This window comes from Callionymus lyra, chromosome 1 (assembly GCF_982586985.1).
Source record: "Callionymus lyra chromosome 1, fCalLyr1.hap1.1, whole genome shotgun sequence".
Taxonomy (NCBI): Eukaryota; Metazoa; Chordata; class Actinopteri; order Syngnathiformes; family Callionymidae; genus Callionymus; species Callionymus lyra.
The window spans coordinates 29012853-29038907 of NC_141818.1; the positions used below are offsets into that span (position 1 = coordinate 29012853).

Below are 26055 nucleotides of genomic sequence, written 5' to 3' on the forward strand. Positions count from 1 at the left end.
TAATTGCAAAACAATGAGCCTTTTAGGTGTCTCCAAAAAATGCCCTGTACTGTATATATACACATAAAATAATTTAAATAAAAAAAACATAATTGTAGTTGTGTCTTTCTGTCTGATCTTATACGCTTAAACATCTTAAACTCTTGACAAAATGTCTTGAAAATTTGCATTAATTCTAGTGAACTCTCAGTGATGTTTTAAATGGGAGGGACTCTTAATCAGGTCAAGGGAAAGGGGGCACATGGGGGCAGATGACCCCTATGAAAGTCAAATGTGTCCAATATTAATGAAAATGTACCTATATCTATCTATCTATATACAGCTCTCTCACTCTCTCTCTCTCTCGCTCGCTCTATAGATATATATTGTTACATACAAGTATATAAAGTATATATATATATATATATATATATATATATATATATATATATAAAACAACATATACAGTATATACATAGAGAGAGAGAGTGAGAGAAAGAGAGAGAGAGATAAACAGACAGACAGATAGATGGATGGATGGACGGACGGCGGGCGGGAGGACGGACGAAAGAAATTTTAAGGGGGTAAAAAAGGGGACAGGAGAAGCTTAAAAAAACTTGTAAGTTTTATGTAAACTAAATAAGGGGCATATCCAGGATTTGGAATATGCCCATGGGAAAAGTGAGGCATTACCCATTAAAATTCAAATGGGTCCAATTTGAACGAACTGTAATATCCATATATAATTATTTATTATTTAATAACGGTTTCCATCATTTCAGCTCATGTCGACAATTGTGAGGCCCATCATCCGTCACTATCAATCCATGCCTATAAAAAGGTTGCAAAAATGTCCCAGGTCTGGTAAGACTGGTAAGACTGGAGCACTGGAGTGAGAGGGTGGTCGTGCACACGCACAACACTGGCATTCTGGGCTCGTGTGGAGGCTGCGGGGGAAGGGGCGGGGCTGGCAGCTCAGCCGGGGGTCGGTGCGCCAGTGCGGCGCTGTTGCGAGCAAACAGAGCAGGCTTGAAGCGCGGAACGGACACGCTCCGAGAACCTCAGGATCTCCAGCCCAACATGCTTCGTCCAGAAGCCCTGACACCGCGCCGCGACTGAGAGGGGAGCCCGGGGAGAACCAGCACCAGAACCGCCAGGATCCTGCCAGCATCCCTGCTGTAGCCGATGCGCTCCAGTTGTGCGTGAATCCTCGCTCAAAGGTTCTGGACCCCAACAAAAAAAAACCCGGACGGGTGTCGACGACTAAGAGAAAACATACCGATCTCCGTCAGGATGGCGCTGACGATCTGCACGAGATTCACGGACGAGTATCAGCTGTTCGAGGAGCTGGGGAAGTAAGGAACCATGTTTTTTTTTGTGATGATCTCTCTGAGCTCTTATATAAGCTGTGACAGCACTGCTGGGTGCAGTCCAACAATTGTGTGTGTGTTTTTTATCCCCATCATGTGTGTTCATCCCTTCTGCGAGTGGCGCATCTCTCTGCTTGTGAAACACCTCCCATGTTTAAAGCGTGGAATGGCGAACATTTTTTTTGCCACCCACCCCCTTTTTTCTCCTCCTAAATACCCTCCAGCTCCCCCTCCTGCCGGAGACAGAAATACACACGGCAGTAATGCGACAGGACACACTGATCAACGGTGGCACATTCACCAAAATGAGCTGCGGTCAATTATAGATACAAGGAGGGAAATCCTCACCTCTCCCTCACTCTCTGACACACACACACACACTCAACAACACACACACACACACACACACAGTCCCAGATGTCTGCAGCACCGCCCCCACCCCAGTCTTATGGAGAAGAAATCTCAGAACCATCGACCTCCTCCTGCATTAGTGATGCTGTTCTGTTTTCATCTGACATTAATAATGCAGCCAATTCTCTGATAGTGCATTTCAACTCACCTGCTCTTCCTCCCACACTCTTCCTCTTCCTCCTACGGACACAGTCGACCAAGATGGAAATATCAATATTGGCTCAGCGGCTCACTCAGGTTTTTTTTAAGTGCCGGAGACATCCCAGATAAGTGCTGGAAGACAGCAGTTTTAAAAGGGATGTGTTTGATTTCGATGTCGTAAAAAAAACAGGTGTTGAATAAGCTGTATCCTGCTACTGCAGCATAACGGAAATGACATCAACTGTTTAACTCTAGGATGATATTGAGTAGTTGAGGAATTCAAAATAGAATTATTGCCTCAGTCAAGTCAAGTCAAGTTCTTTTATTGTCAAATATGCATGTATTGAGACATACAGCATAAATGAAATTGTGGTCCTCTCTGACCCACGATGCAAAACATAAAAGACATTAAACACTTAAAACAATTAAAGACTAAACAGTTAAAGACTTAATTAAGACATTCAAGAAAATAAATAACCAACAAAATGAAATAAATAATCAACAAAAATGAAATAAATAATCAACAATCTCAGTCTGAGACTATTAAAATGCACTCCAACATCAGTCTGGGAATGAGAAAGAATTGACAATATCCCTGGCTATTGGGTTTAATAACTTGATTAAAATGTAACATGTAAGCTCTACAAATAACTCTAAGTTAGTGGTTAGCTACTTCTCTAACTGACATCATTGTCATCTCTGAAACTGTGTCTCTGTGATAACCATGTAAGTGAACTGCAGGACAGTATAAATCATAAATGCTATATACCAACAATTACACCTCAAAAACAAGTGCTAGCCTGTCACAGGCCTCACGTGCGCACTCACACCTATGGACAATTTAGATAAGTAGATTGGCCTATGTTTGTTTATTTTGGACCGTGGGAGGAAACCGGAGTGCCCAGATAATGACAAAGAGAAATGCCTGAGACTTTTCTTCTTGTTAGGACGCCATCTGTCCTTCACTGGAGGGTTTCCAGACATGTGTAGCTCTTGGACTTACTACTCCGGCCGAGGTATTTCCACTCTGGCCCCGGTGTGTCTCCTGTCACTGGGAACACTCATATGTTTGTTAGGCGTGTGGATCAAGTGTTGTAATGTTTACACTTAACACAATAAAACATTGGTTAATGGAAAATATTCAAAGTTCATCATATTTCTGTCTGAATGAGCCGGAATTTGCAACTAAAAGCATTTATGAAATGACAAGCGACAAACAAAGAGTTTAAATAAAACATGGTTAGAAGTTATTTAAACTCATATTAATATATATTTTCTCCATTTGCAAATTAAATTTGGATATATTTCCTTAATCACTAGTAATAAAAGATTACTTCTTGTGGTTAAGGTAAACACAAACTTGTTTAGTACTGTACATATGAATGTCATGTTTTAACACAATTTACTTGTTTTCATGTTAACTTACAGATAAACATTTTTAAATTGGTAAACGCCATCAGGTGTCCATTTTATAATGTACATTTGGTATCAGTGTCAGGGAAGCTGTGTGCGAAACATGTTGTGTTGTTTTGTAAGATCGCTTCTTCTGAATAAAGTGATCCGACAATGTTGCTTGAAATTGAAACGATTTAGTCTTATTTCATCCTTAGAATGAAAATATAAAATGAACAAATCCCTCTAAGCTTCTCATGTATGTCCCTTGTCAACCACTAGCTAGCTAGAGAAGGTCATTAGCTTTCCTTGAACTCTCACTCAATGCTAGAGGCAGGTGTTTGTTTGGGGTTGACAACCTTTGTGGTGTTTCTAAACCAGCCGAAGACTCTCAGGGGCCGCTTTAGCTATGTCAAGGTTTCTTTTGAATCCACTGAAACCAATAGTTAGACCCTTGTCCAACTGAAGGTCAACTATCTAGGACTAACTAACCCTAAACATGTTTTGTTGCATGTGCTGTTCTTTACACTTTGTAGTTCAGAGGCTATAATGTAGAAATGTAGAAGTCTTTGCACGTCATACTATTGAGCTACAATGTAAACGTTGGTGGTTCATCTCTAAACTACGTAGGAATACTTGTCACAACTGCAACTCTAATCCTCTTCCTAGCAACATGACCTACTGGTGCAACAGTGGCTTTAGCGTTTTCATCAATGAGATACTTTTCTAGTTATTTGAACGACCGTGTTACAATCGCATTTTCGCTCAGGACCGTAGACACATTCTTCACGTCTCCGGTTCTCCGGCTGCACCGCACTGGGGCACATGAGAGTGTGCTCGGAGACTTGAATAAAAGTGACAGCAATGTCAGAGAGCGACCCGACTCAGCAGCAGACACATTAACGTATGCACTTCAGCGTGAACCGCTTTACAAAAAAAAAAAAACAGGATAGTCAAGTGAAATTCTTATGTAACATGTTATGCTATGATAATTTCTTCAACAAATCCCCCATAAATTAGAGAGGAGCTTTGGCGGCAAGCTGCTCACTCCAGAGGAGGTTAGATAACATGGAGAGTAGTGATCAACGGCAGTGTCCTGAAGCTTCACGTATTTGACTTGTTCTCACGTGGACGCCGGCTACAATGGCGCCTTGTTCAATCAGGATCTGTGGCAGATAATGATGTGTATTCCAGGCTTAATCGTCCGTCTCCATCAGAGCCAGCTTCAGTGTTCCTGATAGCTTTGATGCTGTCGGCAGCCAAAATGAGTTGGCTCTGCAGGAGAGCAGAGTTTCTCTGACAGAGAGAGTGTGTGCGCAGATATGGAGAGATGGAGGTTGAATCGCTAATGTCATGTGCGGCCGCAGAGCTGAGCAGAGCTGAGGCAGCGTCTTGGGCTGAATTTAAATATGAAGCATGAGGCTTCCCTCTACATGAAACAAAGCTGGCCTACTTTTTCATCTTCCTAAAGATCCACGACATGCTAGAAACAACACCATCGACCACCGCTTTATTTTATGATGGTTATCTAAATGACCACATCTATAATTATGCATAGTTTTATTTAGCTCTGGATAATTTGATCTAAATACACATATTGTATTCCTTATTAACTTTACTCTGTTTTTAATAATCATTTTCTACAGTATGCTACACACTTGTGAATGAATGGGTACAATCGGTTAAAAAATGAATGACTGCAAACAGTAATACAGAGCTACGAGTGGGATAGACGATTGGTAACAAGGTTACATTTTATGTTATTTATTTATTTTACAGAGTTGTTTCTAGGTTGAACAAAGTCACACTAAACAATGTACTTTATTATGATTAATAACAGTCTAAAATCACGTTATTACGCATATAGTAAGTAGTAGTTAATGGTAAATATGTCTTTGATTATCTACTGTTTATATATAGATATTTGGCAGGTGATAAATATTAGGGAAAGTGTTTTTGTTGTTCATTATGAAACCAAATTTTGATTCATCTTTGTTTCAGTGTTTCTCTTGGGTCGAATCGGAGTTGTCTTTTTTAAAATTTAATAGAATGGGTGGTAACATTAGAAAACACACAGAAACGCTGTATTTAAGTGACAGAAGCCGGTTTAATTCTCATATTTTTGTTTGAGGTCTGTGGATCAGAATCTACTGATGGTTCCTCGCACACGGCTCAGGACCAGAGGAGAGAAATCTTTTCAGGCTGTTGCTCCTAAGCTTTGGAACAATCTTCCTCTCTCTTTGCGCTTGATGGAGTCTACTGACTCCTTTAAGAAACATCTTAAGACGTTTCTATTTGTTCAGGCTTTTCCTTGAATTTCTCGAACTCCTGTGTTGTTCTCAGTATTATCTTGATCTTTGAAGTATGTACTGTTTTGAGTATTGTTTTGATTGTTAAAGCGCTTTGTGACCCTGGTCTCGAAAAGCGCTATATAAATATATATTACTTACTTACTTACTTACTTAATATGTTCGTGTTTCGACCCCCCCAGTGTTGGAAAGGTGTAACTGCGATGTAATACATTGTCACTTTTTCGATAAATCACAGCTTACAAAAATGAGATAAAGGCTCTTGTGTCAGCTTCAGGTTTTATCTTAGCGGTTCTGCACAGGTCTCCAGTCCATCCACCCCAGGCCACAACATTTCTTCCACATAAATCTGCCATTTTCGTCTCCAGAACCTCACTTTTTCTGACATGAGGGATCAATACAGTTTTACCTTACCTTACATCTGTGGTGGGACTAAAGCTCCTTATTTGAGCCTTTTAAATGTGGTGACCCACAGTATAATGTTAATGTCAATATCTGTGTGGTTCATTAATCGTAAATCAATACAAAGCCTTTTTATCTTTTTTTTTTTCAAGGGGAGCGTTTTCTGTGGTCCGGCGATGTGTGAAGATTTCCTCTGGTCAAGAGTATGCTGCCAAAATCATCAACACCAAGAAGCTTTCAGCCAGAGGTAAGAAGAATGGACAAATGTTTGTTGAAGACTCTATTATAGTTCATTCATTTTCAAAAAATCCTGTACAGTATTTAGCAAACGAAACAAAAAGCAATACACCTTTCATAGAGTTTGAAATACTTTGTAAATTATTTTGTCGATTTCTTGAGCCTAAAACACACTTGATTTACTCTCAATCAGAACTAGGAGTATTCAATGTGGTCACCGCAAAAAATGGTTTACTCAAAGGATGTTTAGTTTCTCCACCAAGACTTCATTAGAAAGAAAAATTAATGAACCAAAACAACAAATAAGCTTAAATTTGCTGTTGTTGGTTGTTGGACAATGGATACCTCATCACAGGGTAAACACAATACTGTTATACCCAGGGATTGTTTTTTTTTCTTCTTATCTTTGTTTGTAAGGTATGTTAATAAAAAAAAAAAATTGAAATGACATCAAACAGGCATTAACTTGCTTTTTCATGAGTTAATACCTTGAAGGGTAAATATGTTTTGAATAGCAGTGGACATCTAACATTGTGATACAATTAAATCCATTAAAAAGTCCAGAAAATCCCCCAAATAAAAAGAAAAAAAAGAATGAAGAATTAAACTGTGTTGAAAAACGAATTCATTGAATTCCATCTAAGTTTGGCAGTTTCAAGCATTTTATTATTACAGAATCATAAATGAATAATTTGATTTACTTCTAAAAAGTGTTTCTTTATTTAGCCTTTAAATGAAACAAAACCAACGTTAGTACACAACTGTGTCACAGACCCACTAAACAATTGTCTGAAACTAAATTTGAAATAAAAATTAATTCATAAAAAATGCTGACCATATCACCATTAGCCAGGTGATTTCAGTTAGTCAATTCGAAAGTAGAAAGATTATGATCTTCATGGATCTTGGCACAAATGGAACCACACTTAAGGTCAACTAATGTGTTGATCGTGTTTATCATGACTACATCCACTCTACGGTGATAGGTCAATCATCAAGGTGTGTCACCAGGTGTCATTAATCCAGGAAGTCTCTTGATGTATAAACAAAGCGGGCGAGATTTCAGACGGGGAGAGTAATAACTTTAAAACGTGGTCATGATGATGGACTTACTGCATCTTGGTGAGAAAGACTTTAACATTTGGAACATGTGAGTCAGGAGAGTTGGATTTGAACACAAGTTTCTCTTTAGGGACTAACTAGAGCTGGCTCTTAGATTAAAATCATCAATGACCCTGCTCGAACCAAGCAGCGATAATGAAGAATGTCATTAGAAGGCCTTTACTGACTGAGCTGACAGTTGAACGATCAGGGTCAAGGACACGATGTGAAGGAGTTGGAGTGAATCCTGGCGCCGTGTTGGCAGTTCCAATGTTCGACTTGCTTAACTCCCTCCTCTTGTCTTTTGTCAATGATGTAATTGCCTCATAAGTGTGCGAGTGTTCTGCATGTGTTCCGCATTGATACAGGACTCTTGCTGGTCCTGTCCTCCCAGGAGCAGAACTCCTGCGAAGCCGACCCAGTTCTTTCACATCCGTCACTGTAATTGTAGCCACTGGCCTGGTTGCCGTAGGCCTGCGCGGCGCACACTCTCACGTGCACGCCCAGTCGCCCACACACACGCAGGCACGGGCACACATGACCCAGGAACAGCCGACAGCGGATTTGTGACGGCGAACCAATGGCACACTGTTGTTTCCTTCCTGCAGTGCGGTGGATGGTAGCTGACTGGTTATGAAAAACAGCAACATGATTCATGGTGGAAAATGTACTGTACATCCATAATACAGGCAGCACTAGTTGTATAACACATACTGTACCTCCACTGAGTAGGAGATGTTGTTCCTGCAGACTTTGTGATGCTGTCAGAAGTTTATTCACACAAGCTTTTCCCATCAAAACTATTCTGACACGAGAACACAGTGACTCACTCTTACATGTGTGCACACAGCACGTTTTCCTTTTTTCTCCTACTTCCTTCTCAAGGACAGTATTTCTCTCCCGACATGGTCTGGCCTAAGTTAAATCCTTCTCTGCTGCCCACGTTGACCTCTTGCTGAGTGCACTGTTGTCAGAGCCCTCAGCAGATGGATACATGTTTACACAAACTGAGACTGGTAACCTCGTCGGGAGGTTGTTGTTGCGATGCAGTAATGACCATCGCGAGATGAAAAAAAAAAGAAGAATGTTTAATTGCTGACCATGGAAATCCATTATTTAACCATCAGTCATCTTTTCCTTGTCACTCAAGTTTATAGAAAACTAGCCTGTTCTTTATTCCCACCATTCATTAATAGGCATTTTTCCTGGAGGGCTTCACACCACACTAGGATGACAGGATGAACAGAATCATTGTCATTATTGGTATTATTTTTTAATAATAATGGTAGTAACAGATACTTTACCCAAACATTTTAAACACATTTGAATACATTATTTAGTTAATTGTCAACACTAAGGTAGGTAAAGTCATAACATGGTAACAACTCAGTAATAATAAATCATTTTGCAGCATAAAGACGTCAGTGTACCAATGTATGCACGCTCACACATACACACTCAGGCTTTAATAGCAGCCATGCTGGCGTGTCAGATGTGGTCTTACCCTCTCTCTGCGATAAGCTCCAGAATTGCAACTCTGATTCCCCTCTCTGTGGCAAGATCATGACCTCCCCCAACCCAATCTCACGGTGTGTTTGCATGCTCACACAAGCGCATGTTCTTGTATGTGTGCGTTACTGAAGGGGCTTTATGAACGGATTGAACGCACAAATGCATGTATGATCACGGTCCGGAGTGTGTTTCCGGAGATGCTTGCACACACACACACACACACACACACGAGTGGAGACTGACTCGAAAACAATCTGCAGTCCTGATTATGTGGCCTTTAATGAAGAGCGGCAGATGAGTCAATGAAGGAGAGGAAGTTGTGGAGAAGTTTAGAAGCGACGGCAGAGATTTTCACAGACGGGTGCAAGTGCATCTGTGTGGGAGTGTGTATATGCAAGCCTGGCATATCCCTCACAGCAGTGGAATATTTGTCCTCTCTGTTCATGCGTGCTTCAGTATTCTGACGTTGTGACTCTGTCTGCTAGCTTTGTCCCTTCATATTAGCTTCTCTGTGTGTTTCTATTCCCGCGTTTGTTTTGCGAGCGTGTTTGTGTTTTCTAGTGTCGGTCTAGATTATCTGTCCGTGCGCCAACGTCAACACATCTGAATAAAGGTTTTTCTAATCAATTCAACCTATAATTGCTACTCAATATATATTAACAATTGTAAATGAGTGATTTATTTCTTCCTATGATTATGAAGATTGATGTTGATTTACGATTTTCCGATTGAATGAACACTATTAATATAGATTAATTATATACACTCACACATTTCAATTAGTTTAGATGTTTTTTTTTTTTTAATCCACTGAAGGAACAGGTGAAAAATGCATTTCGAGTGAGAGAGGATGTGAAATGTCTATTTTGGATCAATAACTATTTTTATTTCTCCATCTATAGTCACTGTAGGCAAGGAAAGGAAGCAGGTGATCTGGGGATCACATGACTCACTAGCTGTTGGAGGCTAAAAATATGTGCAGATATGCTCACTCTCGCACTCCCTGGTACACACACACATGCGGACACACACACACACAGCAATGGAAATCATCATCGTCTTTAAAAAAGCAGCCAGGTTTTTGTTGGAGTGATAAATGGTTCTGTTGCCAGCTTTAATGTTTGGTTCAAGTATCTCTTGAAACACAGAGAAAGATATCACTCTGTTTGCTTCAAAGTGTTATCATGGAATCCACACAACATATTTTAAGAAAGATTAGGAACATTCAATTCACCGTGTTGTTAAATCAAAATGCAAGAAAATAAAACCTCAATATCTCTTGTCAGCCATTCTTTGGATTTCTGAGAATCAACTCGGACGAGCGGCCCTCTGACATTGTGATCTAATCCTCGACCCTTCTTTTCTTGTAATCCTATCCTGAGTCCAGCCTCCTTATGTTTGCTTTACCCTCACTTCAAGAAGCTCTTCTTCCCCTCCAATGCTGGTGTGAAATGATGTTGAATGGTTTTTTTAATGGGACTCAATTACACAAGTCATTGTGTTTCTCGAAAAAGAAAAAAAAAATCAGATCCCCTTAATGACGACAATTGAAATTGTACTCAAGTAATACTTACTTCCTCACATTTGTTGCTGATATCATCATGTCCCATTTAGTCAAAACATTCATATTTACAGTTAAGAGTAGGTGTTGTCACGTGTTTCGATTTCGCAATTTCAGAAATTTTACCAAGAGGAGAAACAATGGTAATTCCCTCAATAGTAACCGTGATAATCCTAATGTATTAATCACTTGTTTTTTGTACTGACACTCACATCCGTCATTTTAATTGTTTCCGTGAAAGGTTAAAGACAGAAAATGTAAGTGTGTCTGCATTGTTGGTCCAACATAATCGTGCGGCTTATTAGTGATGAGTAACCGTACACGTGACATCAGTCATCACAGTCATCACATACAAACATTATAATTGAACCGACTCTCAATAGCCTGAAACCTGTAGAAGTCTTAATGCTGTGGAATACTCTTGACCACTCTGGCAGCCACGGTAAATCATCAAAATGATCTTAATATTGATCTTAATCTTTCAATTCAATCAATACATAATTAGTTTACCTTGTCCTTGACCTTCCGCTGAATTCTTTTGTAGTTTTTAGTTTTAATATCTAAGTTAACATTAGGTTGTCTATGCATCAAAATCTAATATATATATATACAGTATATATACATTATATTGTATTATTGTATTAATCTACTGTACAGAAAAAATGCAACACATACAGTATGTTCCATTTTTCATTTTCACACGTTCACAGTTACATTCTTGCGGTGTGAAGCTGATAGTAGCATATGCTGTTCAATCTTTTCATCACCAAACCACCTTAGACTGAAATATTTTATAGAGCAAAGTCCTCTTCAGAACACTATGTTGATTACTTCAATGTACAAGTGTACTTAGTTGAAGTGTTATTAGATGTTTGTTGGCAGCTACACTGGTTTTATATAGGATCAGAAGTGACCTCTGTTAGTATAGGGGTCACATACCTAGAGTACTGACAGATAAGATAATTTATGACTTAACAGATGGAGTGGGACAATATTAGGTATTCAGACCCGTTGATTTATTACACGTCTTTGTCTTCTCAATCTTCGATTAACTGCCAGATCCACCTGAAGCATATTCAAAAAAAGTGACTTATTGCAAAACAATGTTGCAGAGACTGGAATAAAAGAAGTGGACTTTCTGTACATGAGTCATAATTTTGTCATTGCGCCTGAGTGTCATTGACACAGTTGGGCAGCTCAGTTCAAGACAAACCCTTTCCTGAATAATAACTGATGACTGCTGTTGTTTCATAGTGGTCTGTTTCATTTTATCAGGTCACAAGAGGCCTAAAAATAAGCCTCCGTCCCTTTCATCACACAAGAAAAAACAGTTTTGTGATGATGACAGTTTCATACTTCATATTGTGGTAAATCAAAACTTTCCCCCAAATGGTAACATGGCTGATATTCTTTTTAATTTAGCAACTTTTGCATTTGTTATTGATAAACTAAATGCTATTTAAACTAAATGCGGAGTTATTTGTTGTTCCAAAATTGCATTTCCAGGTGTTCCTTTTGCCTGTTTTCAGCTTGAAGAACAGTCATTATAAACCTGTATGTCTAGAAGCAAACAACCAACCATGCTTGCTTAAAGAAACAAAGTTTCTAGTTAAACTAGGGAACATGTGGTTTAAGTATCCAGTCCAGAAATGTGTTTTAATAAACAAGAATATATATCGACTGCTGTGATCTAACTCCATCTGTTTTGAAGTTGGATCTTTAATAGTTGTTTGCAAACTCTCAGTGACAGTCATTTGCATGCAAGACTGGTTTCACTGCAGAGGAGAACAGAGGCTTAGCAGTCTCTTTGATCAATGCTGGAGATGCTAGACAACAGATGTCTGGCTCAAGAAAGGACTACCTGTAGAGGAGAGCACTAGCCACTGGCAATTTAAATTATTAATTAAAAAAAAAAGGTAATCTTGCTTTTGCAGCTCATCGAAGCGATGACATGTGATGTGGCGTCCCTCTTAGATCATCTTTTTGTAATCTCTATATAACATGACCTTTTAAAGCTAATCTCCCATCTGCTTCATCTACATACGCAGGTTTTTCTCAATATCTGTGAGTTATCCAGGGTTGTAATGGGGAGGTGCTCACCAGATTCTTGAATAACAGTTATATACACATACTGTATATAGTTAGAGATAGCTACCTTGAGTGGGAAGTCAATCCATCACAGGGAAAATTTAGAGAAACTCAAATTCACATCTATGTTAAACTATTTCAGGTAAAACCCACATTGGGTACATTAAAACCACAACCATACAGGAAGTTCACTCCAGTGCAACCTCACTAACACGGCACCTTAGATGTCAAGAAACCCGTTGCTAGTCCACGTTCTCCTATCATGAGCCATATAGGATTTTAAAGATCAACCCTTATTTTCTAATCCGGGTCGGCCTAGGGTGAGCTACAACAGCTGCACATGATACATTCTGCAAGTTGGAATGACCCATAATATAGAGTGGAAATGTGATGTATATATGCTAGCTTAGCTGCGGTCATTACAAGGTGAAAAAGATCCCCTCTACCTTTTTTTGAAGATCAGAATCTACAAATTTGAATCTGTAATTAAAAACTGAATATATATTTTGTGATATTCTTTGCGCGAGACTTTCCATTGTGGCAAAAGTATAGACCTGGGTGAATAATAGCTGTGTCCTATTTTACTCTGAAAACCGTGAGGACGCTGCCCTTCCTCCACTTTCTAAAAATGGGTCGCTTCAACCTACTGCATGACTTATAACTACTTCAACTTTTGTTGCTCTGAGTTGGCAAGACACAAAGTTGTTGCTTACATTTTTCAGGTGTTGTTTCTGATGAATTAAATCCAAATTGAATACTGGGGAATGGTATATCAAAGTTGGTAAAAAATGTACAATCTGAGACAATATAATCTGAATTGTCTCCTGTTAACATAAACACAAATCTAAACGTTTAATTACAGATTCAACTCGTTCTATTTGGCTTGAATTCAATTGCTTTTGTATTGAATTTAAACATCTGCGGCTGCTGAGTCTAATTCGTCTTCAGGGCCCCTGATTGTAAAATTGCTCATATTGAGTTCAGACAGGCGGAATGTATATCATGTGTGATGTCCCCTGTTGCCAAACCAACAATGACACCAGAGAAGAAACTGTCAGGTCATATTAAGGCGGACAAACATTCCGGCTGTAATAGGCAGAATAGGAGCGCTAAGACGATGACTCTCATCTACTGTGTGCACCTGCATCAGGTAACCACGGAGGCCAAGTGTTTCTGACAAGGATGTCCAGATCATTCGTGCTCGCAGCAAACACCTCTGAGAAGGCGTCATGTATCATAATAAATAAAACATGTTTTTCTCTTTCAGATCACCAAAAGCTGGAGCGAGAGGCGCGGATTTGTCGTCTTCTGAAACACCCCAACATTGGTGAGCTGCAATGCGCACATAAGACACACTTTTCCTCCAGTGGTCTCTGGTTAATACAACTGCGGCTATTCATCTTCTGGACACGGTTATGAGAAAGAGAGCTACTGAGTGTGTGTCTGCATGTGTGTGTGTGTGTGTGTGCGTACATCCACTTATAATGATGATGTATCTGAGCCGGGCCGGCTGAGTCATCACAAACACAAAAACCCCGACCTCTTATAACCTTTACCGCTTTTGGAAACCAAAGAACAGATCAGCTGAAAATATTTTCCTACATGCTTTTGGTTTTTTACAAAGATCTCTGGCCTCCTGTATCCTAGAAAACTTTATTGAAATGAATGGATGTACGCAAGCCATTATTTGGAATCGTTTCGTAACCTAGTCATGGAGCTGACCTATTTTTTTGTGATTTTGCTTAAAAATGACATATATTTTTCAATAATTTTGAGCGATGAATATGAATGTTTTTAGTGTATGTAAATTATTTAAATAAGACTGCAATACAATTTTTTTAGTTTAACCAAATGAAAATTTTACTATATTTTTGATCAGTTTACACTGATAGATTTAAGGGTTATTAAGGGAATTATGATATAAACCAGGGATCATCTTAAAAAGGTTTGTGTGGGTGCAGGTTTTGGTTGTTTGGCAGCGAAAAAACCTGATCCAAAAGATGATGGCCTTATAGACAATTGAAGAATTTTTAAAACCTAATGTTCTTGTGCCTTTTCTATATTTAAACCTTACCATTTCTGAAGGAAATACTTTGCATGAAATTGTTGACATAAATGTTAAAGCTTTCTTTTGTAAAATTATATTTCAGTGCGACTTCATGACAGCATATCAGAGGAAGGTTTCCACTATCTGGTGTTTGATCTGTGAGTCATCAAAACCAAAACCAAAAAATAATTTTCTGAAAAAACGAAATCCAAAGATTGGGATGTTTGTTGACAGAGTGACAGGCGGTGAGCTGTTTGAGGACATCGTTGCCAGAGAGTACTACAGCGAGGCAGATGCCAGGTAGTATTACTGCAAGTTTTACTTGCTGCCTCTGTCAGCTCTTAAAAAAGCTGATGAATGACATATGGCCAGTATATATCATACACGGTGAACTCTTCCTTGACGGAGACGTCTTTTTTTTGTCACAATTGAGGCACTCAGACATGTTAGATGTTGTGGAAAATAGAAAGACTTTTATTCGAAGCCATTAGTGTCCGAGCAGCTTTGCACTTGAGTGATCCACTAAAGAAATACACCAGTTCATTGTTTCCTACTTACTTCCAGTCAATTTAACACACTTGATTTATCATCTTTCCCCCGCCGGTCGTCTTACAATATGTTTCTCACTGCCCTCCCGCCCTCAGCCACTGCATACAGCAGATCCTGGAGAGTGTCCACCACTGCCATGTGAATGGGATCGTCCACAGGGACCTGAAGGTCTGTATGGATGTGTAACGTGGATCTTTTAACATCGTCTTTCCTCCATTCACAGCGGGTCAGTGTGTTGTTTCTGTGGTGTCTTGAGTTTCAAATTGTCTAAACTTGTCTTTGTCTTCTCAACTATGAAACCTGTTTATTGGTCGTGTAGGATAGTCTATGTCGGTGTCGATGTCACTAGGCTGAAGAAACGTTGAGACTATAGAACAAACAAGAGTATCCGACAGTTCAAATGGAAAAAAATGGCATCATTTCATGGAAAACATACCTTAGAAATGTCACAGATATCAACGCAGACATTTTGCACTACACACAGTTGGACTTAAGAAGAAAGTGCTGCAGCTTTCTCTCCAGAGGGCAACAGATCCTTCAAAAAGTTTCATGGAATCAGCTGGTTATCCAGACAAACAAACATGTAGCCATCATTCCTTTTATCAACATCACTTTAAATTTGCGATAATATCAGTTCCTGGGTTGTTTTCTGTAAAGAGAGACAATACTATAACCTCTTTGGTGGAAAAAAAAAAAAACTTTCCTGCCTCTCAGGGATACAGAAAAGGTATGCAGAAGAAAATGCTAAAGTAAATCAGCTTCAACAAAAGAAGAAACTAAAACAAACAAGTGGTACGTTGGTGCATCAGGTGTTTCTTACATCAAGGATCCAAGCGTACATTGTTAACAACAGGAAGTGTCACATGGAAAATGAAAGACATTGTATACATCTGTTAGAGCTGGTGTCATATACGGAGGATGATTGGCCCTTTCTATACAACTTGAAGTGTCCTTTGAAATCTCATCATGTGCTGTTAAATGAGTTTTCTCAGGCCGACTGAATGTTAAGAAATGTATTATTCAACAGAGATGCACAGTGAGGACCCGGAGGTCACTGAAGACCTTTCGGCAGCTTTGCCCCCGTGTGTCTGTTTGTGGTGATCCCCGGGACATGAATGTTACATGGGAATGTGCAGATATGTGTGGTGTGTATCTTCAACACACACACACTCACACACCTGTTATTGTCTCACTGCAGTGTGTGTCTCATCATGAAGTTAAACAGTGGGTATGTGTTCCTGACACGATACACAAACCCACTGCCTTAACTTGTTATGGTTGGGTGTCTGTCACGTTGTCGTTCATTGTGGCATCACCAAAGAGCTCCCCAAGACGCAGATTTAAGATCAGTTTAGCAATATGGACCCCTTATGGTTTTCCATTAGGATTTTGGCTTTTGCTAATCTGATTTTAGATCTGTGTCTCGGTGGCTTTTCCCAGAGTGTGACCTGTCACCTCTAACCTGTTTGACTCCGCCCCCCCCAGCCTGAGAACCTTCTATTGGCCAGTAAGCTGAAGGGGGCGGCGGTCAAGTTGGCTGACTTTGGGCTGGCAATCGAGGTGCAGGGGGACCAGCAGGCGTGGTTCGGTGAGTATTCAGCCGCCGAGATTGAGCAATTTACCAACCTGTCAATCAAAAGAAGATAAAATATCCACCTGGGAACTTAAATACTGCTCCAGTTATATCGCGTCTTCTTCCTCCCTCCAACAAATGCTCCAGGTTTTGCCGGGACACCAGGATACTTGTCTCCGGAGGTACTTCGGAAAGACCCATATGGGAAACCGGTGGACATGTGGGCATGCGGTAAATATTTTCTGCTTCGCGTTAATCTGAATCTAGGTGTTCATGTGACTAGTGAGATGCTTCAATGGCAGTGAAAAATGTTTTAACAAGAGGAGATGGTAAATGTAAACTCAATAAAAAATATTCTGACAGCTTTATCGTGATTTTATTGCAGGTGTTATTTTGTACATTCTGCTGGTTGGTTACCCCCCATTTTGGGATGAGGACCAGCACCGTCTCTACCAGCAGATCAAGGCCGGGGCCTACGATGTAAGTATTTTCTTTTACGTGACAACCTAGATTTAGTGTTGAGGAATTACGTTTGCCACTTAAAAAAGAAATATTTTCTTCCAAATGGTTCTGGTACAAATACATCAGTAAATTGTACCCAGACTAGACATGGAAAACCTCTCCTCTAGGATGTGGCCAGAACTTAAAATGAAACAACGATAATAAGATATATTTTTTTCTTTTACAATCATTCATTAGCTCAATCATTTAGTGCTGTTGGATAGAGAAAGTATCCTCTGCTAAGACTGTGCTACTCGGCCGACATGTTTGTTGACGACAGACAATGTTATTTGGCATCAACTGTGTAAACATGTCTTCCTGGAGCTGCTTCATTATTATTATTATTATTGCAGCGATTCTTCTTCACTCGCTCGTGTTTGTCCAGAAGTACAATATTACCGATCAATGAAGCTGTTGTCGGTCGGATTGATAAGTCCTAATACATTATTCTTTGCTAGTTTCCGTCGCCGGAGTGGGACACAGTCACACCAGAGGCCAAAGATCTGATCAACAAGATGCTGACCATCAATCCCAGTAAACGCATCACTGCCACGGAGGCTCTTAAACACCCCTGGATCTGTGTACGTGTCACACACACACCAAAGGAGTGTCTGAAATGTAATTGATATCACCAGTGTGCTATTTTAAACTTAATCTTGTTATTCCACAGCAACGGTCCACGGTGGCGTCCATGATGCACAGACAGGAGACAGTGGAGTGCCTAAAGAAGTTCAATGCCAGGAGGAAACTGAAGGTGAGATCCTTCTTTTCATGCACATGATGCGGGAAATTACATTTATATATTTGAATTTCATTCTAAACCTTTATGTGTGATTATGTTAGAAGAAACCATGATAGTAAAATAATTTTGACTCATTTAACTTTTAAGTTAATGGGACTTTCCTGTTCATTTCAGAAGGTTGTTAAATTACAATTTCCCTTAGAGGAGTAAGCCATGTATAAAAACAAGTATATCACAGCAGATCTTTCTGTTTATTGTATCAGTGATGCTATGATATGGAGGACTGTGTCATACACCAAATATATAGGGAATAATATCCTCATATTGGAATTGATTTTGCAAAAATAAATGTATCAGAAAGTCAGTAAAAGAAGAAAGACAACACTATCCGACTAATTTCATAACTAGTGGACAATTCATTGGCTTTGACAAATTTTAAGAAATGAATCAAGGCTGCGCTGACGCCACATTCCTGGTAGATACAGATGATCATTTTACTAGTCTAACATTGTGTAAATATTGAGGTTTCAATTCAAGTTTGAATGAAAACAATATATAATAAACATAAATAATTATTTGCAGGTGCAAACCGTCCAAACAACTTCCCTCTTTTTTCTTTTCCACGTGAACATTAATAGATGAATAAATAAATAACAAAAGGCTTATGATGTAGAAGCATCTCTAAGGAATCATATGGTTGCAGAGTAATAATAATTATAATTATATATATAGGGCTTAACATGATACTTTTATTGTCTATACTAATGTGGAAAAACAATGCATTATATCTTGTTACACTTGTATTAGTAGAAGCATTTTCTTTCGCTGGCTTCGTCTTTCTCTTTCTAACCAACTCACATAAAGTAACAAGCTCAACCTCTGTCCTACTTTCCTTTAATCAATCTTCAATTTTTTTTCTATTTCCTACCTGCCATTATCTTTCTCTACTCTTCCCCGCCGCTTCAGGGAGCCATTTTGACCACTTTGCTGGTTACACGCAACTTTTCAGGTACATTTTGAATATCTCAAGGCTGAAAATCCTGAAGACCATTCATAAAGATGAAGAAATAACATTGTAGCGTTGTAGAAAAGGAGGCAATTCTTCTGTCGTATCAAATCTTTAATTAATAATTTTGGTTAACATTCTTTACATTCCTATCTTTTCACTTTCTCTGTTCTTGCATGAGCTCTCTCTTTTCTTCATTGTGTCATAACTCGTGTCTCATTTTTTTTTTGTCATTTTTATTTGCCTTGGTTTGGATAATGATATCACTTGGAGGTAAGAGTTTTGGGAATGACATGAGGGTTTAAGTTTAAGTGATATAATTAAGTTAAGCGAATGCATGACGATGCTCTGATGAAGAACCTCAGAACATCCAAGACCGCATGGAGTTGAAATAATTGACTATCCAGTCTCACAGTCTTATGTGCATGTTTAGCTTGATGAAGATAGATCTGTGATAATCAACACCAGTCAAAAAAGCCTCAATGTTGGAAGGTTTGGACCCACCCTGCATATCAACAACAATTGTTGTTTTACATTATTGATCTTTGAGCCCCTGAATGGAAGCACACTGGACTGAGAAGCTTGCTGCATGCTCCAGTGACCACCTGCCCAAGATCCTCGCTCTGACTATTGTCTCCTTCTCTTTGTTCTGCAGCAGCCAAGAGTTTACTGAACAAGAAGGCAGACGGCGTCAAGGTGAGTCTCATTGCACTACATCATGGATTGAATCTGGCATTGTTCTGAATCTTTCATGTTGTGAAGGTGGATAGTCTGATGATGCATTGTGCCCCACAGTCTCATTCAGGGACAGTTGCTTTAAGATCCAGGTGTTGTTGCCTCCTTTTATTTTTTTGGTTTTATTCAAGTGGAATTTGGCTCGGTATGATTCTGGCCTTATTTTTTCCATTAGTTCAGTTTTGGGCAGGTTCAAATCATGAAATGTATTGTTATTAGAATAACTTTGAACACATTTTCATTTCTTCTTCTTGTTGGATTTTCCCTCTGATGAGTAAATGCAGTGCAACTTCTCGCTAACTTTATGATTTTTTGGTGCTAGCCATGGCTAATGCCTGTTTAAAATATATTGAGCAGCGGGCTAGATAGTTTACAAGAACCAGTACCTTAACAACCGTCATTAAAACTTAACTAAGATGTTTAATTTTGTCATGAATTCCAATGGGGCTGGTGCTGTTTTCCTGATTCCACCTGCCAGCATCGTTGTAAACACAACAAATGACAAATGATTTTCTGTGGTTGCAGTACAGAATAAAATAGTGAAATAAGATGATACACAAAATAAACAATAGAAAAGCATCAATATTTTTGAACATCCCTAGTTCTTACAGGTGTTGCTTGGTTAGAAATGCAACTAATAGCAATTGTGCCTCTAGATTGACTTTTCATGTCGTTGTTGTTGTCTTTGGTGTGGATGCACTTTCAGAAATGATGTTCCAAGCACGGGTCAGAGAGCATTTATTGACTAAGAAAATGAGTCTGAAAGTGATTTTGTGTTAGTGTGAATGCCAGTTGAAGAGCATCAGTCTTAAAGTCTCAACACACCAGCTAAACATCTGCACATGACACTTTTGAAACACATCATCTCAGTTTGCTTATTCCTGTCATTTAAAGTCCTACCTTTGTTTTTTGTTGCGTTATCTAAACTTGATCGACCGCAGATCAGGAACAAAGTTTTACTGGCTCTTTGACAAATAACTTTGAAGGGCTGGATCTGGCCTTAACAAATCTCATATATTGAATTTGAATTCATGTCATGATTCGGAGAAAAATACTTTGGTTTCCACAGGTCTTTAGTTAAGTTTCACGGCACTTGAAGAACCTCAAACATTTTCTTGGTTTTTAACAACTCCACTGCTATAGTTGGAACTTTGTAAATGTTTTACATTTAAAAAATGTGTTCCTGATTTAACATCGTCAGGTTCATGATATTTATGTAGATGTTACTTATTTACCAGCTCTTAGTTCAATCTATATTCATAATGTTGGGAAATAAAAAAAACAAAAACATTTCTTTATGGCATCATTTTATTGCTGAATGATTGAAGTCACACGCGTGTACACGTGCACACACGGTCAGAATGATCACGTTGACCTCTGTACGGTTGAGAAGTGTGTGTGTATGTGAGTCATTTCCGCTCTACACTACCCCCTGCAGGTCAACAACAAAGCCAACACAGTGACCAGTCCTAAAGACACTGGCCCTGCCCCTGCATTGGTATACACACTCAGCCACACCAACACTCTTCACCCCCGTACAGTCTCACCTCGCTGTCGATCACTCGCAAATTTGATGTGAAACCTTTCCTGACGCCACTGACCTTCTATAACCTGACCAAGAAGTTGTTGATCAGCCTCCAAAAAAAAAAAATCGACTTTCCCTGACTGAAAAATGTGCATGGAAGCGTTCGATACTGCATTTTGAAACTAGTGGCAACTAGAAAAGATGTTTACTAACATTATTTACTGGAGGAATAACAAGGTTAGGGACCTGGACTGCACTCCTACACCGACGCTTGGCATGAACCGTTGTGCTTGCATAGAGTCGTAGACATGAAGCCTGCTGTGACTGTCTGTGCTGGGATGGTGGCTTGTTGTGTCGGTGTGATGCTGCATATTCCCCCCGCGGCTCGGCCCTCGCCGATTGGCTGCTGCATGGCGTCTCCTGACGGGCTGTTGACATCAGACCACATGACTGCTTCTCTGCATGATGTCAAAGTGTTTCTCTTCTCTCATTCGCTGTCAAGATGATTACGCATGAACACCAGCACATGACATCTCGCTCTCTATCTGTGTCCCTCTCTTGATCCATCATCTGCATGTACACACACACACACACACATGTGATAATCTAGTGTAATCTGGGAGAGTGATTATAGGACTGGGGAGGTCATCAGGATCGATTCAACAAAGCCCAGACATTTGATTATCACAGACCGAGGGATGATGAGAGGATGGAATTAAAACAAATAATACCAGGAATACAGAATCACAGAGGACAGCAGACAACACACAGTCAGAGAAGGCATTACATAGCAACACAATTCATATTTATATAGGGATTGATTTTCTGACTGGAATAGTTACACAATCTTTTTTTTTTTTTTTTAGGAACCACAGACAACTGTGATCCACAACCCTGTGGATGGAAACAAGGTATTGCAGCATGTGGCTTTACGACGGGCATGTACAAGTACACGAAGAATTCAACAATAAATACACTTTTACAATCCGATTGTTAAAGTAAAACAACTCTCGGACACTCAAGGAAGTCAATTTTATGCTGTGTTGCCAACTCTCTTTTAATATACACATCTTTTATTCTAGTTAATACCATTTATGTCGTCTCTGGGCCATTATCTTTGTCCCTAAAAGGTTAAAATATTAGTTATGCTATATATGCATTGTGGTTAAATAGTAGTGAAGGATTTTCCATGTCGTGTCATTAACACCTGAGCTAAACAAGACAAACATCGTACCTTGATAATCAGAAAAGTCGCATTTCCATGTTTCTTATTCTCATTTTGAGGCCCAATTAATTGTAAATTAAAATAAAGTCCTTATTCTTGTTGTGAAATCAATGTTAAAAAAATATCCATAAAAATAACCCACAACAGTCAAGTGCTAACTTTAGCCTGAGTCTATAATAACAAGATGTTTTTTATTATTTTCAACACTGATAGAAGGAACAATCGTCCTCTAAATAATGATCTTTATTATGATTCAAGGAGTCTGTTGAGAGTGCCAACACCACCATCGAGGATGAAGATGTGAAAGGTTGGTCCATGTTCTTATCTCACCCACCACTGGTTCATGAGGACACTACCCTGAAAATGACACAATGATCTCTTACGAACGAGACGCATCCGGTCGTTGATAATTCATAGAACGGCTTTCGGGTGCTTGGACTCTCTGACCCCCACATTCTCATGGTCTTAATCTGCATTTTCAGTTTTTTGTTTTGCAATTTCTCACGTGATACTCTCCTTCCCTCTCGAATGTTTTGATGAGAACATTCATTTCCCTGATTGATCCTTCCCTTGATTCCCTTGACCTCCCCTTATCACTTCCCAACTTGGCCATACAACCTCCCGCAGCCCTCCGTCTGGGCAGCTTAGTGAGCTGTATGTTGAACTCTAAGAGCCGCTCCTCACAGATGTCTGAGTCCAGGCAGAACCCCAACTCCTCATTTCAAAGTAAGTCGGCAGAGGAGGAAGTGTCGTTCTGCTCCCTCTGGTGTCTCCCATGGAAGATGCTGCGTTTGTCTTTGGAAGTATCATCTCATAAATTCTGTGTTTTTTAAACCGTATCTTTAATATCCCCCAGCCTGCACCAATAACAATAAAGGTAATACTCCAGCGTTGAGCAATTGAAAGTGCTTTGTAGAACACACCTGCATCACCTTTGTCTTTTTTTTCCATTTTGAGACGTATCTGCCATCCTGCATTCCAGTGCCCGTCACTTTTAGTCATGGAAGGCCTTCAGCTTCGGAACGACCCAAAAAATGTTGTCAACCACTTTCAGCCGAGGCCTTCCATTTCTAAGAACTTGAGAGCGGATGCGGTCAAATGGAAGAGTTGATGTCTATACGATCGTCTTGTCCTGAGGATGACGTCCTGTGGTTTTGTGTCGGCAGCTCGTAAACAAGAAATCATCAAAGTCACCGAGCAGCTGATCGAGTCGATCAACAACGGAGATTTCGAGGCCTACGCGTGAGTGTTCATCACGTGACGACGCAATAGTTTTTTGTGGAGAGTAAATTTCATTTTCCTCATCAACAGGAAGATTTGTGATCCCGGTCTTACCTCCTTCGAGCCTGAAGCTTTGGGAAACCTGGTCGAGGGTCATGACTTTCATCGCTTTTATTTCGAGAATGGTGGGTTTGAAACTCGAGGTTTACTCTTTCCATCTGCAGCAACACTGAAATAGCAGCGTGCCTGGGATTATGGACCTAACCTAGGAGCAAAAATTAAATTGGCAGGGTGTCCTTCGTCCGGGCCAAAAATAGTCTGGATATGTCCTAGAAACCTCAATCACATTTCATGCCTATGTTTGTAAACGATCCTGTATCGACATGAAGAGTCTTCTGCCTCTTTTATCTCGCGGTTAAGTAGGTTAGAATCGATGCTGCAGTTTTTAATTGATATGCAATTTAATGAGCGCGGAATCTTTTTCCGCCTTCAATAATCATTTCTCTCCATGTGCTTGTTTCAGCACTTTCCAAAGGCAACAAGCCGGTGCACACCATCCTTTTAAACCCACATGTCCATCTAATTGGGGAGAACGCGGCGTGCATCGCTTACATCCGGCTCACGCAGTACATGGATGCCGGTGGGATGCCGCGCACCATGCAGTCCGAGGAGACCCGGGTGTGGCACCGCCGGGATGGAAAGTGGCAGAACATCCACTTCCACCGCTCTGGATCCCCCAGCATCCCTTCCCAGTAAGAACCCATAGTGCAATAAAATGTGTTTTCTACCGAATAAAACAAGATTATAATTCATAGTTTATTCTCAGTAACGTAAAGAAGAGAAGTACAGAAATGATTCAATTCAATGCGATTTTATGATTTGGTCCCTCCCACATCTTATTTTCTTATCTCCTCACATATCAACTTGAATCAATATCGATTCACAGGAAAATTTGGAACATTTGCAATAATAGTTTATTGACTTATTATGCGTTTTAATTCAAAATAAACTGATAGATAATGGAAAATAATATGTATATCAGATCAACCTAAGTCCGCGATGTAGATATGAACAGTATTTATTTAATATTATTTATTACTTTACTAAGTGCTTTCTTTAATGTGCATTAAAACCTCTGTATTTTTGTTTTAGTTAATGGGTTGATCAACACTTGGAAACAGACTATCATCAAATCTCGAGAGGCAGTAAACTAGCCAACCTTCAACTGCTCCAGGTCTTCTCCTACATGGACATTGCACAGGACGCAAGTATCAATACATCTTATTGTTATGGTGTTTAATCTATGGACATCATTCAAAACCCACCCCCTGGTGGCTGCACACTGTATTAGGACATTATAAAATTAGCATACTGGCATTTTTTTGGTTTGTTTTTTAAGGTGTTTTGGTATGCATTTTAAATATAAAATAGGAATAACTGTAACCTCTCCTGGAAGTTAGTTCTGTATTTTTATGTGTATCTATGTGTGTGCAATATAAAATAAAAACCAAGAAAAAAAAATTACCTGCAATTGGAAGATCAGAATGTTGAGCTTGCTTTAGTTATGGTGATGTATATACATTGTGGTTGTTGATTACAATTTCAAATTGCTATTCTTGCTATGGGATAAATTAAGAGTTTCTAAGCTACAGTTCTGTTTGCTATGAGCTAAGTTGAGTTGTTTGCATCGCCTGACTTTGACCTATAATGCTGACTGAAATGTTACGAAAGAGCAGAGCAGCATACACTAACCATTGAAATAAGTTTGCCTTTATTACAGTGACATGAAAAATTAAGAGAATGTAGCATATATGTAATATATGAAACACCAAGACTATTGTGTAGTGCATGGGGGAAAATATTGTGACCAAGATCATATCGGAACTATAATATATTTGATTTGTAAATGACCTGTTTGTTTACATTTGTTAATGTTGTGCATCGATCCTGTCCCAGATGTTTCTGATGTCCTCTATCATTAAAATGTAAAAACCATAACAAACATGCACAAATAATCGCTGGTTAATATTCGAACGGAACATGGAAGAAGTGGGAAAAAAACTATCCATGGTTAATTTACAGTTTGTACAAAATAATTTCTGTTTGTAATGTCAAACTGTATGTATTTGATTTTTGGTCATTTAAAGTATGTTTCTTTTTATCGAAATATAACGGATGCTTTGTTTTGGATTGAATTACTAGAGATGGACATGTGTGGCAAATTAAGAACCAGAATCATAAATTATCTTTTTTTTTTGTCTTGTTTTTTTATGGGTATAAAACCCTGACATTTGATCTGGTTAAGCGTACGATGTCAATTCAAAGCACCACTGCTTATACGGTGTAACTGTTGCCACGACGGCAATAGATGGCTTACGATGTTTAAGAAATAAATAAATAAATCAGCAACAAGGTGTGACAATGATGG

The 26055-nt window shown here is 39.3% G+C and overlaps 1 protein-coding gene across 13 annotated transcripts; it reads left to right on the plus strand.

The window, feature by feature from the left end:
* The first annotated feature begins 935 nt into the window (after nucleotides 1–935).
* Nucleotides 936–26052, plus strand: camk2d2 (calcium/calmodulin-dependent protein kinase (CaM kinase) II delta 2). Of its 13 annotated transcripts, none has more exons than XM_087800127.1 (22): nucleotides 936–1334; nucleotides 6157–6251; nucleotides 13771–13830; nucleotides 14654–14708; nucleotides 14785–14850; nucleotides 15195–15267; nucleotides 16585–16687; nucleotides 16820–16903; nucleotides 17058–17152; nucleotides 17632–17754; nucleotides 17844–17927; nucleotides 18882–18924; nucleotides 19577–19617; nucleotides 21095–21154; nucleotides 22048–22092; nucleotides 22665–22713; nucleotides 23034–23132; nucleotides 23263–23283; nucleotides 23573–23648; nucleotides 23718–23812; nucleotides 24151–24379; nucleotides 24780–26052. In XM_087800127.1, the coding sequence occupies exons 1-22, from the start codon at nucleotides 1273–1275 to the stop codon at nucleotides 24781–24783; spliced, it is 1662 nt and encodes a 553-aa protein (XP_087656253.1). In that variant the 5' UTR covers nucleotides 936–1272; the 3' UTR covers nucleotides 24784–26052. The 13 variants fall into 13 exon arrangements, with proteins under 13 accessions (XP_087656253.1, XP_087656278.1, XP_087656287.1 ...); XM_087800144.1 differs by having other exon boundaries at nucleotides 937–1334; nucleotides 19580–19617; XM_087800152.1 differs by lacking the exon at nucleotides 21095–21154.
* Nucleotides 26053–26055: the final 3 nt, after the last annotated feature.

Bases quoted from the DNA above. Each gene is read 5' to 3' on its own strand.
- camk2d2 (XM_087800127.1), top strand. From the start codon at position 1,273: ATGGCGCTGACGATCTGCACGAGATTCACGGACGAGTATCAGCTGTTC. The intron at 13,831-14,653 runs GTGAGCTGCAAT...ATTATATTTCAG, and splicing joins TCTGAAACACCCCAACATTG to TGCGACTTCATGACAGCATA. The intron at 22,093-22,664 runs GTATTGCAGCAT...TTATGATTCAAG, and splicing joins ACCCTGTGGATGGAAACAAG to GAGTCTGTTGAGAGTGCCAA.